Source organism: Cryptotermes secundus, unplaced genomic scaffold (assembly GCF_002891405.2).
Source record: "Cryptotermes secundus unplaced genomic scaffold, Csec_1.0 scaffold548, whole genome shotgun sequence".
NCBI classification, from domain to species: Eukaryota; Metazoa; Arthropoda; class Insecta; order Blattodea; family Kalotermitidae; genus Cryptotermes; species Cryptotermes secundus.
The window spans coordinates 2061892-2076325 of NW_019732380.1; the positions used below are offsets into that span (position 1 = coordinate 2061892).

General features: G+C 41.2%; 2 protein-coding genes across 3 annotated transcripts in view; both read right to left on the reverse strand.

Moving 5' to 3' along the window:
- LOC111867633 overlaps window positions 1-10802 on the reverse strand; it is a 231886-nt gene extending 221084 nt beyond the window's left edge. For both annotated transcript variants that reach the window (XM_033752739.1, XM_033752738.1), the window contains exon 1: window positions 10478-10802. The gene's annotated coding sequence lies outside the window, so the exon portion shown is untranslated. The remainder of the gene's footprint in view (window positions 1-10477) is intronic.
- Window positions 10803-11321: 519 nt separating this feature from the next.
- Window positions 11322-14012, reverse strand: LOC111867613 (YTH domain-containing protein 1). The gene is made up of 2 exons (XM_023857611.2): window positions 13903-14012; window positions 11322-13718 (listed from the first exon to the last, which is right to left on the reverse strand). The coding sequence occupies exon 2, from the start codon at window positions 13646-13648 to the stop codon at window positions 12269-12271; it is 1380 nt and encodes a 459-aa protein (XP_023713379.1). The 5' UTR covers window positions 13649-13718; window positions 13903-14012; the 3' UTR covers window positions 11322-12268.
- Between the last annotated feature and the right edge of the window lie 422 nt (window positions 14013-14434).

Sequence of the window (14434 nt, forward strand, 5' to 3'; positions counted from 1 at the left end):
CCTCCTTGCGATGGAATTGATTCAGACTCTCGCGGTACGGGCCCAGTAAAAAACACTTATCTGCCCTCTTTCCTACTGGGATACAACTGATTTTGTAATTAACATAATACTTAGATTGTGACCTTCTGATTTATGAAACCGAGCACTCTGATATGTATTTACTATACGTTTAGGAGGAACATATTGCCTTTATTAACTGCATCTACCATGAAGACGGACGCAGCGGGTTCTTCTGAAGCGTTCATAAACATAAATACAAGTTTCGCTGAAACTTCGTTAACCAATTGCCACTCGTATTATACAAGACAACACCGTACGGCCTGTTATCGTAACCTTCATGAACACCTAAAACCTCAACATACAGAACGTCTCGTAAGTCCAGACAAGAGAGGCAGTATTGGAGTTCTGACAGCTGTTTTCAATACATGGATGACGACGACTGAACTTCTCACTTACTACGACCTCTATACAGCGCGGAATTATTTCCACACGTTCGTCTTTACTCAATGTCTTCACCCACAACCGTGACAAACAGAAAATATATACCACCTACAACATAATTTACTTTAACCCTTCAAAGACGGAATCTCTTCTAGATAATATATAAAACATTCAGTTCTTACCTCACAGGAAACACATTACGTCACCACTGCTTAATGTTGTTTAGGGAAACGGTCTCTGTTATTGTGAGAATCATATGAAACAAATATACCCTGTAGGCCGAACGCAGAGTTTTGATGTGTTAAAGCAGGTTGTCAGTCACCACTGACTTCAAAGGGTTAAGTCTTACTCCATACGCCAAATATTAGCCATGCTAAACAACAAAATAACGACAACTTTCATCTATACCAAGTAGCGAATGGGTACGGAAGAAGATAATCGAAGTAAATGGACCATAAAAGGTAGAAAGGTAGAGTTATCCCGGTAACAGGCTGTGAAGGCCAATAGCGTTGTGAGACGTCGAGGCTCCCTCATTTTCTATAAAATCTGCTCACAGATGGAGGAAAGTTGTCAGCTTTATGCGCCGGCCGCTTTTTACCCCATAGGATGATCCCTGATACTCATTTCTGTTAGAGGCTGAGTCGACCCCCGGGCCACAGTACGGCTGGAAGGATTAGGTCAATTGGGAAAAAAAAAATCCACCTCACCTGGACTCGAACCCGCGACCTTACAGCTTGCAGCACTGAGCCTCAACCAACTACAGCTACCATGTGCCCCCGTATATAAATACCATATAATACTAAAATAAGTTTGAGACTTCTTTTAGGTCAACCAGTTTATTGATTCGCTGAGCACCTATTGGGTTCTTCACAGGGGCTCTCCTCATGGCGTTAGATCGTATCAATTGAGCTAACGACTGTCGGTTTCATGGTTTGACTACAAGTAAATCGTTAAGCATGTTTCTACAAAATACACATATCAGGCAAGTCTCCTTGTCTGCCCAGCATTCACTTTCTGCATGTAGGTAGACACGCCAATCAAGGTGCATGATTAGGCACACAAAGAAATTCATAACACTGTCCTCCGGCAGCGTGTAATAAGAGTTGTGGATACTTTTCTTGTTTGCACATCCTTTTCAGATACACTGTAATGCCATGTATGCCTATTCACAAATACGCAGCTGCCACACAATTTCGCTTCCCTTGTTGCTATCCTACTGTTTTACTACACATCGGGTAATATCATGACATCACTAAAGAATCTACACAAACCGCTGTCAGCATTATTAAATCATGCGGGTTGCATGTCGGCCTCGTAACCGAAGATTCATAGTCCAGTTCCCTTCAACACTGAGGTTTTTCGTGACTACAGGAATATTTTACAGCTTACTGTAGGTGCAGGGTGTCTGTAAAGCCATTTAGGTTCCTGCTGTCACCCTACAACCTGATAGGGACCTGCAGCGATGTACAGAACTGCACTTTTCGTGACTGTACAGGAATATTTTATAGCTTACTGTAGGTGCAGGGTGTCTGTAAAGCCATTTAGGTTCCTGCTGTCACCCTACAACCTGATAGGGACCTGCAGCGATGTACAGAACTGCACTTTTCGTGACTGTACAGGAATATTTTATAGCTTACTGTAGGTGCAGGGTGTCTGTAAAGCCATTTAGGTTCCTGCTGTCACCCTACAACCTGATAGGGACCTGCAGCGATGTACAGAACTGCACTTTTCGTGATTGTACCCGAATATTTTATAGCTTATTGCCGGTGTAGGATGTATGTAAAGCTATTTAGGTTCCTGCTGTCACCCTACAGCCTGACAGGATCCTGCAACGATGTACAGAACTGCACTTGTCGTGACTACAGGAACACTTTATAGTTTACTATAGGTGTAGGGCGTCTGTAAAGCTATTTAGTAGGTTCCTGCTGTCACCCTACAGCCTGATAGGATCCTGCAACGATGTACAGAACTGCGCTTGTCGTGACTGTACAAGAACATTTTATGACTTACTGTAGGTGCAGAGGGGCTTAACTCCATTTAGGTCCCTGATGTCACCGAATAACCTAACAGGCACGTGCAACAGCATGCAGACCTGCACTTTCCGCTGACTGGTATAGACATAGAATCGCTTGAACTTAACGCACTATTTGGGGGGGGGGACTGCAGTATTACGAAGTGCTAGAACCGTTATTGTAGTGTATCTGATATGCATGTCGAACCGGATCTTACATACGATTCATTACATCCTAACATCATGTTGCCATACCGAATAAGTTACTGCCTCCTAGAACTTTGTGATGAAAGCGATAGACATTACAGCTGATAAACAACGACCTGTTTATAAAACGTTTCTTTTTCGTTTTAACGTCTGTTGTTTAATGGATTTATTGAATGGGCATTTGGCAACCATATGGGCAACAAGGAATGTATAAAGTAGTTTCAGAAACCTCGAAGAAAGAAACAAAGCCGTAAATGAGAATGTATTAACAAAACAGAGGACAGAAAAACGAACTATGGTATGGAGTGGAATGACTGCTCAGCAGTTTCCATTGTAGGATATACTCCGTCTACTACGGGAACAAGAATGCATCATTGTCAATTAGTGACGCAGGTCGTTACGTCGTCATTAGAAAGTTAGCACTAAATTCTATTTTCAACATGTCTACAGTATTCATACAGGAAATTCAATCATGCTTACACCGGACGTTTCTTCCATAAGGATACCTACACATCACCATGAGCACGTCATGGAAGCACATAGGACTAGTAGTATCCGCCTATCCCGTGTTTTATCTAAACCCGCTTGAGATCCGTATGGATATTACGCTAGTCGACGCTACACCCGACTCATACGTTTTAAATAAATACAATCACTAATACCAACATGCGGTCTAGAAACCCGAAATTAACGGCCCTGGGGATTTTTTACTGTAGAAAACATATTGTAAATACAAAAAAGACCTAGGCAATGACCATCCGGCCTTCTGTAGCACATTCTTATAATTACCTTATTCTATCACAGATGTCTCCCCGCGATTCTTAATATAGATCTTAACTTAAATCTGAGTTACTGTTAATGATCAGTACACTTACTTCTCTTGCTTTTCTTACGTATCTATTTTATATAAATATAGGAATGCTGTTTATGAAGTAACAGACGCCTTGCAGAAATCTTTTTTCTTCCAGTCTTAAGAGCTGTGCAACTGACTTTGGGTATTCTTTTTTGCTGTTCTCAGACAAAATGTCCATCGCTGTTGCCCGTTGGTCCTCGTACAGTTTACAGTTCCAGAAGATATGTTCCTCCGGGCCCTGGGAATCTGTTGCTCTGACCATGCTACACCCTCTATCCTCTTAAAGTTTCACTAACTTCGTCGACAAGCGGCGGTCGCTCGGTCGGTATAGTTCGCTTGCGGACTAAAACCACGGAGGGGTTTTTTTTGTTTTAATACCAACATGACGCACGAAAATTTGATGTAGGAAGGACAATAGCGGCGCTTAATTCGGCGTCTTGAAATTACGTATGGTAACATCCCTGGAAGCCGGTCACGGTAGCCGAGCGGTCTAAGGCACGTACTGTCTTCGCTCGCTTGGAAACCTGGATCGTGGGTTCGAATACCACTCAGGGCACGGATGTTTAGTTTGTGTGTGTGCGTTCTTCTGTGTTTGTGTACAGGTAGAGGCCTTGCGGCGAGCTGATCACCCGCCCAAGGAGTCCTACCGAATGTGTAAGATCTAGAAAAAACTAAGTGAACGGAGAAGTTCATGGAGGTAGGCCTAGGCCCACTGGGGCTGTAATGCCAAGGAAAAAAACAAACAAACAAAAAATCCCTGGAAATTTAAATCCTTTTACTTGTGTGTGTGTGTGTGTGTGTGCGTGCGCGCGCGCGCGTGTGAGTGTAAAATTAAAAACAAAATGGCGGCTGCATGAAACCTATATTTAACTTCCGGTCTGACAAAAATAGCCTAAGTAACATTTGAGTTGGCGTGTGAAAATTGGTATAGCTATTACATCACGCACTTCCTATAAATACGAATTAAACCCGCTTTCTAAGTCAACAACTCGCCCACTTGGTTCTTAATGGTTGTATCACCAGTTGTCATTATTCTCTACCTATAAATGCATTCAGTTTCTTGCAGCATATCTACGATTAGACTCGGTAAAATCACAACGGAAATTAGACTAAAATCACATTCGTTCTTTGTCCTATGTTCATCTTGAACCTGGGATAGCTCAGTCATTATAGCGAGGATACGGGTTGGGCGACCAGGGTTCGATTTCCGGCAGGGAACCGCATCCAGACCGGCTCTGGGGCCCACCCAACCTCCTAACCCCCTTTCACCCCTGGTACCCACTGAATAGGAGGGTGGGTGGGTCCCAGAGCAGGCCAAGGCTCTATGGCAAAGAGAAAAATGTCTCACTCCTGCCGGAAATCGAACCCTAGTCATCCAGCCCATAGCCCAGTCGTTACACCCACTGAGCTATCCCTGCTCCTATTCTAACCTACGTACTTCGTGGTTTTAGTCAGTCCTCCACGCAACTGTTGGGATAGTACCTTGAATTATGCCACCGACGTTTCCTTCTACATGTTTTCCGATCCACTATCATCTATTCTTTCGGCGTTATAGCCTCAGTTATCAACAGCTTCGTTATACAAACTATCTACATGCAAAAGGAACAGCTTCAAACCAGATAACGTCTAAGAATGATATGCCGAGAATATGCTGTAAGATTCTTCCGTGTTCGCGTACGTCGTTGCCGAAACACATCAAGATACAGGAGTTTGGATACAATGAATTTTCGATACGATGCCAGTGCCCTAATAGTCATCATCATCCTTCAAAACTTCAAAATAAGCGCTTCATTATCGCCTTCATGTCTGGCAATGATGGCTCCATGGTTACCAATCTCCCGCTAAGTGGTTAATCGCCAGTCGCTTTACGAGATGGTAGGGGAAAAAATAATCCTTAGAAGAACGGGCAACATCTTCTGGTCTCTTCATGGCGGTTCATTCTTCGTTCACTGCCTTATCTCTGATACACAACACAGAAACACACTATCCTTTGTCAAAAAGATCCACCATTCACTTTCATCTAAAACAACAGAGTACTTATTCAAACGTTCCCAACATCCTAACTAATAATTACTGATAAACGTGGTCGTTTCATGAGTTTTATGAGCAGAATAGGAACAGAAGGCGTTCCAACGAGTGTGAATATGATAGTATGGACTCGATATACAGGATAATTCAAAATGATTTCAGATACTAACAACATAATACTCATTCCTGTCACATGGATGACATATACACCCGGGTAAGTAGCCAGTCTCAACAATCTATTTTTAATGCACGCCGAAAACGTGATTCTCTTATCGTCTGCTACAAGCGCAAGTGTTGTGAAAATGGCGTATACTTGGGGGAAAGTATTCTGTGTTATTGGATCTGCGAAGAAAATTCTGTTATAAATACAAAACAGCAATTATGTAAACGCCACCGAATGCAAGCACCTCATCGAAAGTGGATTTACATGTGGTGTATACGGTTTGAAAACAATGGCTGCATCTGCAGACAGTGCTCCAATTACCGATGATATGCTGGTAAACGTCTTCAATCAACTGGAGTATAGGGCTGACGTCTGTCTTGTGACTCGTGGACCACACATTGAGCGAATATGAGGTCTGTAAGTAACTTGATGAAATTCTTTATGTGTCTATACACGTTATACGAACATTTTATGGTTAGTTACATTTCTGTGACTATTTTAAGTTTTCGTTTAATTCTAAATGATAACTAACTCCGTGGCTTTTAGTCCGCAAGCGAACTATACCGACCGAGCGACCTCTGTTTGTCGGCGAAGTTAGTGCCAACTTTCGCGGATAGAGGGTGTCGTGTGGTCAGTGCAACGGGTTCCCACGGCCGGTAATCTCGGATTTCTAGACCGGAATTCTGAATGATACCCTGCAACATTGTAACACGATGCAGTTAACCTACTGTGCTTAAACTAAATCAATGGTCATGACGAACAATTAATTTACAACAACACCGTCTATCTTCCATCAGTTGAACTACCAAATTCTGTTCAACACAAAGAGCTCGTGTAAACTAAATGCAGTGAAATATCTCTGCGTTCCGGTTCATTTCCTTCATGGGTCAATTACAACTGTCCCCTTCTACAATTAAATGCTAAAACTGTCATTTCATGACGATATTACTTAAACATCAAGCTACTGTGGCATCTCAATCAGTTTAAACATAAAATATATGACATTAACTCTTTGAAGCATAAGCTACCCCTTTAACAGGCCGTGAAGGCCCATAAGGTTGTGAGAGGTGGAGGCTCCCACATTTTCTAGACAATCGGCTCACAGATGGCGGTGATGTTGTCAGCCTCACGCGCCGGCCGCCCTTTACCCACAGGAAGATTCCTGGTACCCATTTCTGTTAGAGACTGAGTCGACCCCAGGGCTAGTGCGGCTGGAAGGATTAGGTACATTAAAAAAAAAAACTCACTGGCACTCGAATCCGCGACCTTCCGGCTTGTAGCATCGTGCCTCAACCGCCTACGCTACCACGTGCCCCATATGAAGCATAACATTCATCTAAATATTAATTAAAATTCAGTTCCTGCTGCATATTGCCTCTCAATTGCAAAGCCCAATTGGTCAATGCTGAATAGCTATATAATTATTTTGATAATCACATGAAACACATAAATACACTCTCTGAACAAATAAAAGAGTTCACAAACAGTACCACGATAATACTGAATTTTAAGACTGAAATCCCACTCAAGGCTAAGTCCATGTACCCTGACTCAGTAAACAAAAGTCCGCAAGAAAGCCAGGTGGACCACCAAATCCACATGTGAATCTTTATATATCTGGTAGCATAAAAGAAGAGGTGGAAATACTTCTTTCTCTTCTCACCTTCCCTGTCCTGCTCTCTCTCTCTCTCTTATGAATACCCCTCTCCACATTTCTGCTCCCCAAGAAACACAATACTACACAATAAGAGCAGCATGTGTGTTGCTGACTTCAAAATACAGTAGACTGGTTACTGTAGAGAATTCTTACGAAGCAAGATTACATTATCTCATTCTCTTCTATCATATTCTGTTGAAAAAACTGAAAAGGTTTTGAAGAAATTCTTCCTTAACAAATTCGCATACTTTGCTAACTGCATGACATCTGTCCATTTGGTAAGTTTCACCTGTATGGTAAGCGGTGAAATGTGACAGGACGACAGTTAAGTCCTTTACTTGTTTGACAAAGGACATAGAATTTAAACATTCAGAAGTTTTGTGAACATCTTCAGAAAATAAAAAAGTGTATACCACAATTCATAATGGACATTGGAAAATTAATGCGCAATGAAAATTGCAACACAATATGAGACACATACGACACTGCCATTTTAACATACACTGCGAGCAGAATGTTGCCGTGACTGTGGCGGTGAACTCTGCCCTGTCATACGGTTTCTTTCTCACACGGCAGCACTGCCATTTCTGAAGAAAAAAAATCCCTTTAAGTTTTACTGGATTTGTAGTTTTACTCTCCGAATATATGTGTGTGTGTGTGTGTGTGTATGTGTGTGTACTATAATGGGGATACGCAGTAGCGTAGTTGGTTGAGGCACTATGCTACAAGCCGGAATGTCGCGGGTTCGAGTCCCGATGTGGATTTTTTCAATTTTTCTAAACCTCCCTGGGGTCGACTCAGCCTCTAACAGAAATGAGTACCAGGAATCTACGTGGGTGGGGGGTAAAAGGGTTGCCGCCGCGTAAGGTTGGCAACCTCACCGCCATCTGTGAGACGATTATCTAGAAGATGCGGGAGCCTCGACTTCTCACAACCCTTTGGGCCTTCACGGCCTGTTACAGGGATAACTTTACCTTTTATGAACTATAATGAATCCATATTTCATTAATTTAACAGTGGCGATTTATCTGCTAGAATGTGCAACATATTTTTATGATCTTTACTTTTCTAACTATATATATTTATATACATTTTTGGAGTCGGGATAGCTCAGTCGATATAGTGACGGGCTACGGACTGGAAGGCCGGGGTTCGAATCTTGACAATGAAAGATTTTTTTCTCCATTGCGTCCAGACCCACAGTGGACCCCTCCCAGCCTCCTCGCCACTGGGTGCCGGGGGTTCTTTCACTGGGGGTAAAAGGGCAGGGACATGAAGCTGACCATTCGCCTCCATCTAGTGCCGAGGTCAAGAAAGGTGGATCTACACGTCCATTTCCCCAGTATCTTAAATTGCACAGTGATTGCCTAATTAAGCACAGGGGTAAGTTTACCTTTTTAATATTCTTCTTTAGCATGTAATAACAAATTTCTATACAGTAAAAAAGAAAAGGAATTAACCACCCTGGAAGTGGCAGAAATCCGTCATGCTTCTAAGGAAAACCTTTCAAGTTTGGGAGGGACTAATCCACAGAGCAATTATACCAGCTGCAATATGAATACTTTCAATTGACCTAATCCTTCCGGCCGCACTATGGCCCTGGGGTCGACTCAGTCTCTAACAGAAATGAGGACCAGGAATTAATTAAATAATTTTCATGGGGAGTAAAGCGCGGCTGGCACGTAAGGCTGACAACCTTACCGCCATCTTTGAGCCGTTTGTCTAGATAATGTGGGACCCTCAAGTCTCACAACCCTATGAGCCTTCACGGCCTGTTACAGGGATAGCTTTACTTTACTTTTTACTGACTTTTTAAAAACTGTTCTGAAACAATGTTTGAATTCTACACCTACAACACACAAACAAAAAGCACATCTGAAGGGCTTAAATGGTGAGAAAGAAATTATAATCCTCAGCTGTATACTACTGCTACATACTCTCTCTCTCTCTCTCTCGATATATATATATATGTATATTTGGACCGAAGAGAGATGAAGTGACAGGAGGTTGGACAAAACTGCATAATGAGGAGCTTCATAACTTGTACTCTTCTCCAAGTATAATTAGAATGATTAAGTGAAGGAGGATGAGGTGGACAGGTCATGTAGCACGAATGGGGGAGACGAGGAATGCGTATAGGATATTGGTGGGAAACCCAGAAGGAAAGAGAACACAGGGAAGACCAAGGCGTGGGTGGGTGCACAATAATAGAATGAATCTTAGAGAGACAGGATGGGATGGTATGGATTGGATAGATCTGGCTCAGGATAGGAACCAGTGGAGGGTTCTTGTGAACACGGTAATGAACCCTCGGGTTCCATATAATGCTGGGAAATTCTTGAGTGGCTGCAGAATTGGCGGCTCCTCCAGAATGGCTCAGCTCCATGAGTAAATAAGTAAGTAATAAGCAGATTTAGCTTAACTACAGCAAAAGGACTACCAGCCTCAATTCTCAAGAACGGAATTCTTAATATTAAATTTAAGTGATTTTCTTCAACCCCTCCTTGAGAATGTTGGTAGCAACACTTCTCCATCAATTTTTTCAAATCCATCTTGCCTATGCAATTCACAGCCATATTTATATCAAATTTCAGCGGCATATAAACACTACACTTGATACGGCGGTCATTAAGTGACTTCCGATCCAATAATCTCCCGCCCCAGGCCTGTTATAAAACTAGAGTTACGCATGTCTACGTTGGCGAACTAATAGCAACGTATGAGGTATACGTTCTTGTGCACAACGCAAGCACATATCACACTAAAAGTAGAAATATGCATCAGTTCTCTTTGCAAACGATGTGTATACAAGCAGTTTATGCTTCATACCTGTCCAGTATTTCCTGTTTCTATACTTCCAGTGAAACGTTAGTGGTAAGTCTCAATGTCACATAAGAGTGGGTAAAGTTGTGATCATTTAAATTTGTCGATATAATTTAAAATAAAATAAATCGGCACATATAACGGCAGTGCGTCTCAAAATAGAACTATACTGCAAGAAACGATGCACTGGAACTTTCGAACTATTCAAAGCAGCACACCAAGATGTTTGCATCCTATGTCTTAAAAATTATAAACTACGCCTAAAACAGAACATACAGAATACAAAGCACATACCACATGTTGAAGATTACTGTTGACTGTATTGTTTTCCTTGTAAAAACACTTCATACACATCCTCCAGACCCACACACATTGCACGTCCCACCCTAATGCACAGTGGTAAGATTTTGTACAGCAAAATAACTTACGGCTTTAAATATCCCCTAATATTCAAAACGGCAGAAATATCACTCGGTTCCTACGAAATTCTCCATGCTCACATTTCACTTCGGAAAACCGTTTGCATACTTCTTCACAATACCTGCCCTCCGCCAACCTCGTCTGCTCCAGTCAACAACCCGAATGTGCGTTCCAAACGAATAATCGCCAGGTGGCATACATATCGCGACGTTGCCAACTGATGAAAATAACATCATTGCCTCTGCCGGTATCACGCGAGACATAACGTCAATGTTCGTTACCTCCGAGTTTGCATCATTTTATCTTACCTTTGTTGGAAGATTCTGTTGGCAAATATCTGTATTTACATTACCCTTCTCGACATTTATCTTCCGGCCGCAGAACGTGAATCTGTTTCTTACGACATTTAGGGTTCTATGGAATAGTAACTCAACATTCTGCAATCAAATCCTCACACGCCACACTCGCTTTCACCGGCCAATTTTACAGGATTCTCACGAGCAGTTTCCTATGAATTGCACCAGCGCCATTCAGCGTCAGTTTTACAAATTAACAGAACCATCAGCATGTACTGTTCTTGAAAACGCTCCAAATAACACACGTGATTGATCAATAAATTTTATAGTTTTAACATACTGATGAATAACAACCAAGGGAAAACGCGCGTTTGTTTCCATTGGTTGCTTTCCGTTCCACGTGAAGTTTATGTAACAATACTACCACAAAGCTCTCCACATATTTAATACAAATTGCTAGTGTTAAATACTACAGTTCAAACTCATATTGCATACCCAATTAATTCTGTAAGCGAAATTTAAAAGCTGATGTAAACACAGTATATGAATTTACTTCAATAAATTCTTTAACATTCAATATCACAGAGTTAAATCACTGACAGAAATGTGGAATAAATCACATGTAAGGTATGGAAAATATACTAATTAAAAAACAATGAATAATTCACTGTAATTCAAAACTATGAATACAGCACAACCTCCAACAATTCAACTTAATATTACATTCAAAAAACAGTAATACTTTAATCTATACACATATTTCATGAACAAAATTAGTGCTGCACTTCTTAAGAATGATATATTCGTTTCTGTACTTCTAATATGCATTTTCAATTCTACATTATCAGAAAAACTTCATCCACAGATTTCAGAAACAGAATATACACACCAAGATGTAAATGAGGCAATTACAAACACAGGAATATATATATATATATACACATCGTAACTGACACTACATGGCTTCATGCATTTTTTATCCAAAGTTACAAACTCTAATGAAAGGCAAACTGTCAAGACTTTTATTTACTTTTTCGTCCTAAATCACAGTGTCAAAATATTATGGACACAGTAGTACCAAAGCATATTCTGTGTTGCATGACCAACCAATACATCAGCAAATATCTCAATCTGTGGATCATATCTTATCCATATGAGTGTATTTTATCAACACCTCAACTGATATTACTTAATAACATCCAGTTTTTTTATGACTCATTTTAAATATGTTGTAAAACAGCAGCAGTCACATTCCACTCCATTTTGCAATGAACAGTCTAAACTGAATTTAATGTGGTCATCTGTAAAGTACAGGATACAGAATGATACATACACATTAGAATTTGGGGACAAACGCAATATATCAGTCTTACCGTCGTTCTCTATAGCGATGATGATCTCTATCACGATCTCGTCTCTCACTTGTTCGCCACAAGAACTCATCTACTGAGCGATCATACGAACGCTTATCTGAATGGCTGCTGGACCGGGGTGGCAATGAATACTCAGGGAGTGGCAAACCATCATAGTAGCGTGGAGGTGGAGGCATAGCATCATATGGAGATGAAGCTGAGGAACCATACATTCCTGGGGGAGGAGCATATGGCATTGGTGGAAGCTGGTGTTGCAGAGATCGCATATAATCTGCTACGTATGCTTCAGCTGCTGCGGCTGCACCACTATATGGTCTGCTGGTATCTCTCGGACTTCCAAACCACATTGAGAATCTGTCCCGCGATCGTGAAGATGAAGAGCTTTTGTATATGCTGCCACTATTGCCAATACGACTACGGCTGCTTATAAAGTACTTTCGACGCCCCCTGCCAAAGGAGCCCCCACGTCCACGCCAACTATAAGATGATCGAGGTGGAAAGCGACTACTGCTTACGTGTCTATGGTGGCTATCATATCTGTAACGTGAACTACGAGGCTTCACCACCATCTTTGCTGCTTCCTTAGATTTCCTAAGTATAGGAGTCATTTCTATTCCCTCATCAACTGGAAAGAGACGACACAATTCTTCAGCTACTTTGGGCTCAATCTCTTGGCCATCACGACCAATTTTAACAGGTTTACCATCGTTCCACGGATTATAAAGATGCATTGTAGAATTAAATGCCAGTTCCTTACGACAGACCCAGTCCACTCTAAACACTCCACCAAGGGCCTTGGCTGACAGACCAGGAGGAAGAACCCAGGATATTGGGGACACATCTCTACGAGATTCACCATGAAGCCGTGCAAAGCCTGCAAACTTCCCACTTTCTTTCACTGAGAAGATAAGTAAAACGTTTCTAGATTCTCTGTATGCCTGATTAAGTTTTGACTCATTCTGTGGAAGAGTGGACCACACCCCCTTCGCTTTAGAAAGAGTCACATTTTCTGCATTGTTACTCTTGATAACAAAAAAGCGAGCATCTCTGAATAAATAATTCAGTTTTGTCATATAGTCATAAGACTTCCCCTTCTCTCTTGACTTTGACCTCTTCACTTCTGGACTTGGGCTCTTCTTGTCTCTTGAATGACCCCTCCTATGCCTTGAGTGTCTGTTTTTCTGGTCAGATGACTCCGAACTTACGGAGCTTATACTGGGTTGACTAGAGCCACTTTCCGATGAGGAGGAACTCACCTCACTACGAGTGTCATACTCTGGCATCTCGTCCAATTTTAATTCATCACCCATTTCTTCACCGAAACTAAGATTCAGATTTTCTCCATCATTATTAGTTTCCATATCACCATCCTCCATAATGCAGTCTTAATGATGCCTTCTAATATTGGTGACAGATGTTAACTTCAGGATAAGATGGTTCCATATCCTAAAACAAAAACAAAGTAATATAAAATTACTGTTAATATTCCAAATGTAAAGGTTATTTACCGGTTTCTGCATCACATAAACACAGAAAGTTGTATTTACTTATCTTTTATTACAATGCCACCCAAAGAGGTAAACATAATAATACCACATATTTAAACAGAGATATTAATGTATATAGCTACCTTGTAATATATCTAAATAATAATAATTACACATTGTGTCGTACAACCGAAGCAACACCAGTCAACACACATATGAAATGGTTTTTTTTTCTTCGGATTTTGTTTTTTAGCAATACCAACATTTGAAACATATGAACGGAATTTCCCACTGAATGTAATGTCCGTCGAACCGGTCCGCATCATTCCATTGATCCTACAAAACGATTGCTAAGTGTTTTTAAAATTAACATGATGGTCAGCAGGCGGAAATCTTATATAGCGAGAATCTTGCGGGCAGTGTGTAAACACTAAGTGGACTTGAGGAGAACCAATACACTCGTTATAGTTTTCATAGTTACTATGGAATTAGTGCATGGATTATAACAACCACAGTATAATTGCACGTTAACCCGAAATAAATTCATCAAAAAATTCAAGTCAGATGCCGTCCACACAACATTCCACACCTAAGGAATAAATTTTTTATTAAAATAGTAGTGGGCAAAATTTCGTCTTTTCGTTGATCCTCGAGAGCACGGGAGTTTTCATTTAA

Bases quoted from the DNA above. Each gene is read 5' to 3' on its own strand.
- LOC111867613 (XM_023857611.2), bottom strand. From the start codon at position 13,648: ATGGAGGATGGTGATATGGAAACTAATAATGATGGAGAAAATCTGAAT.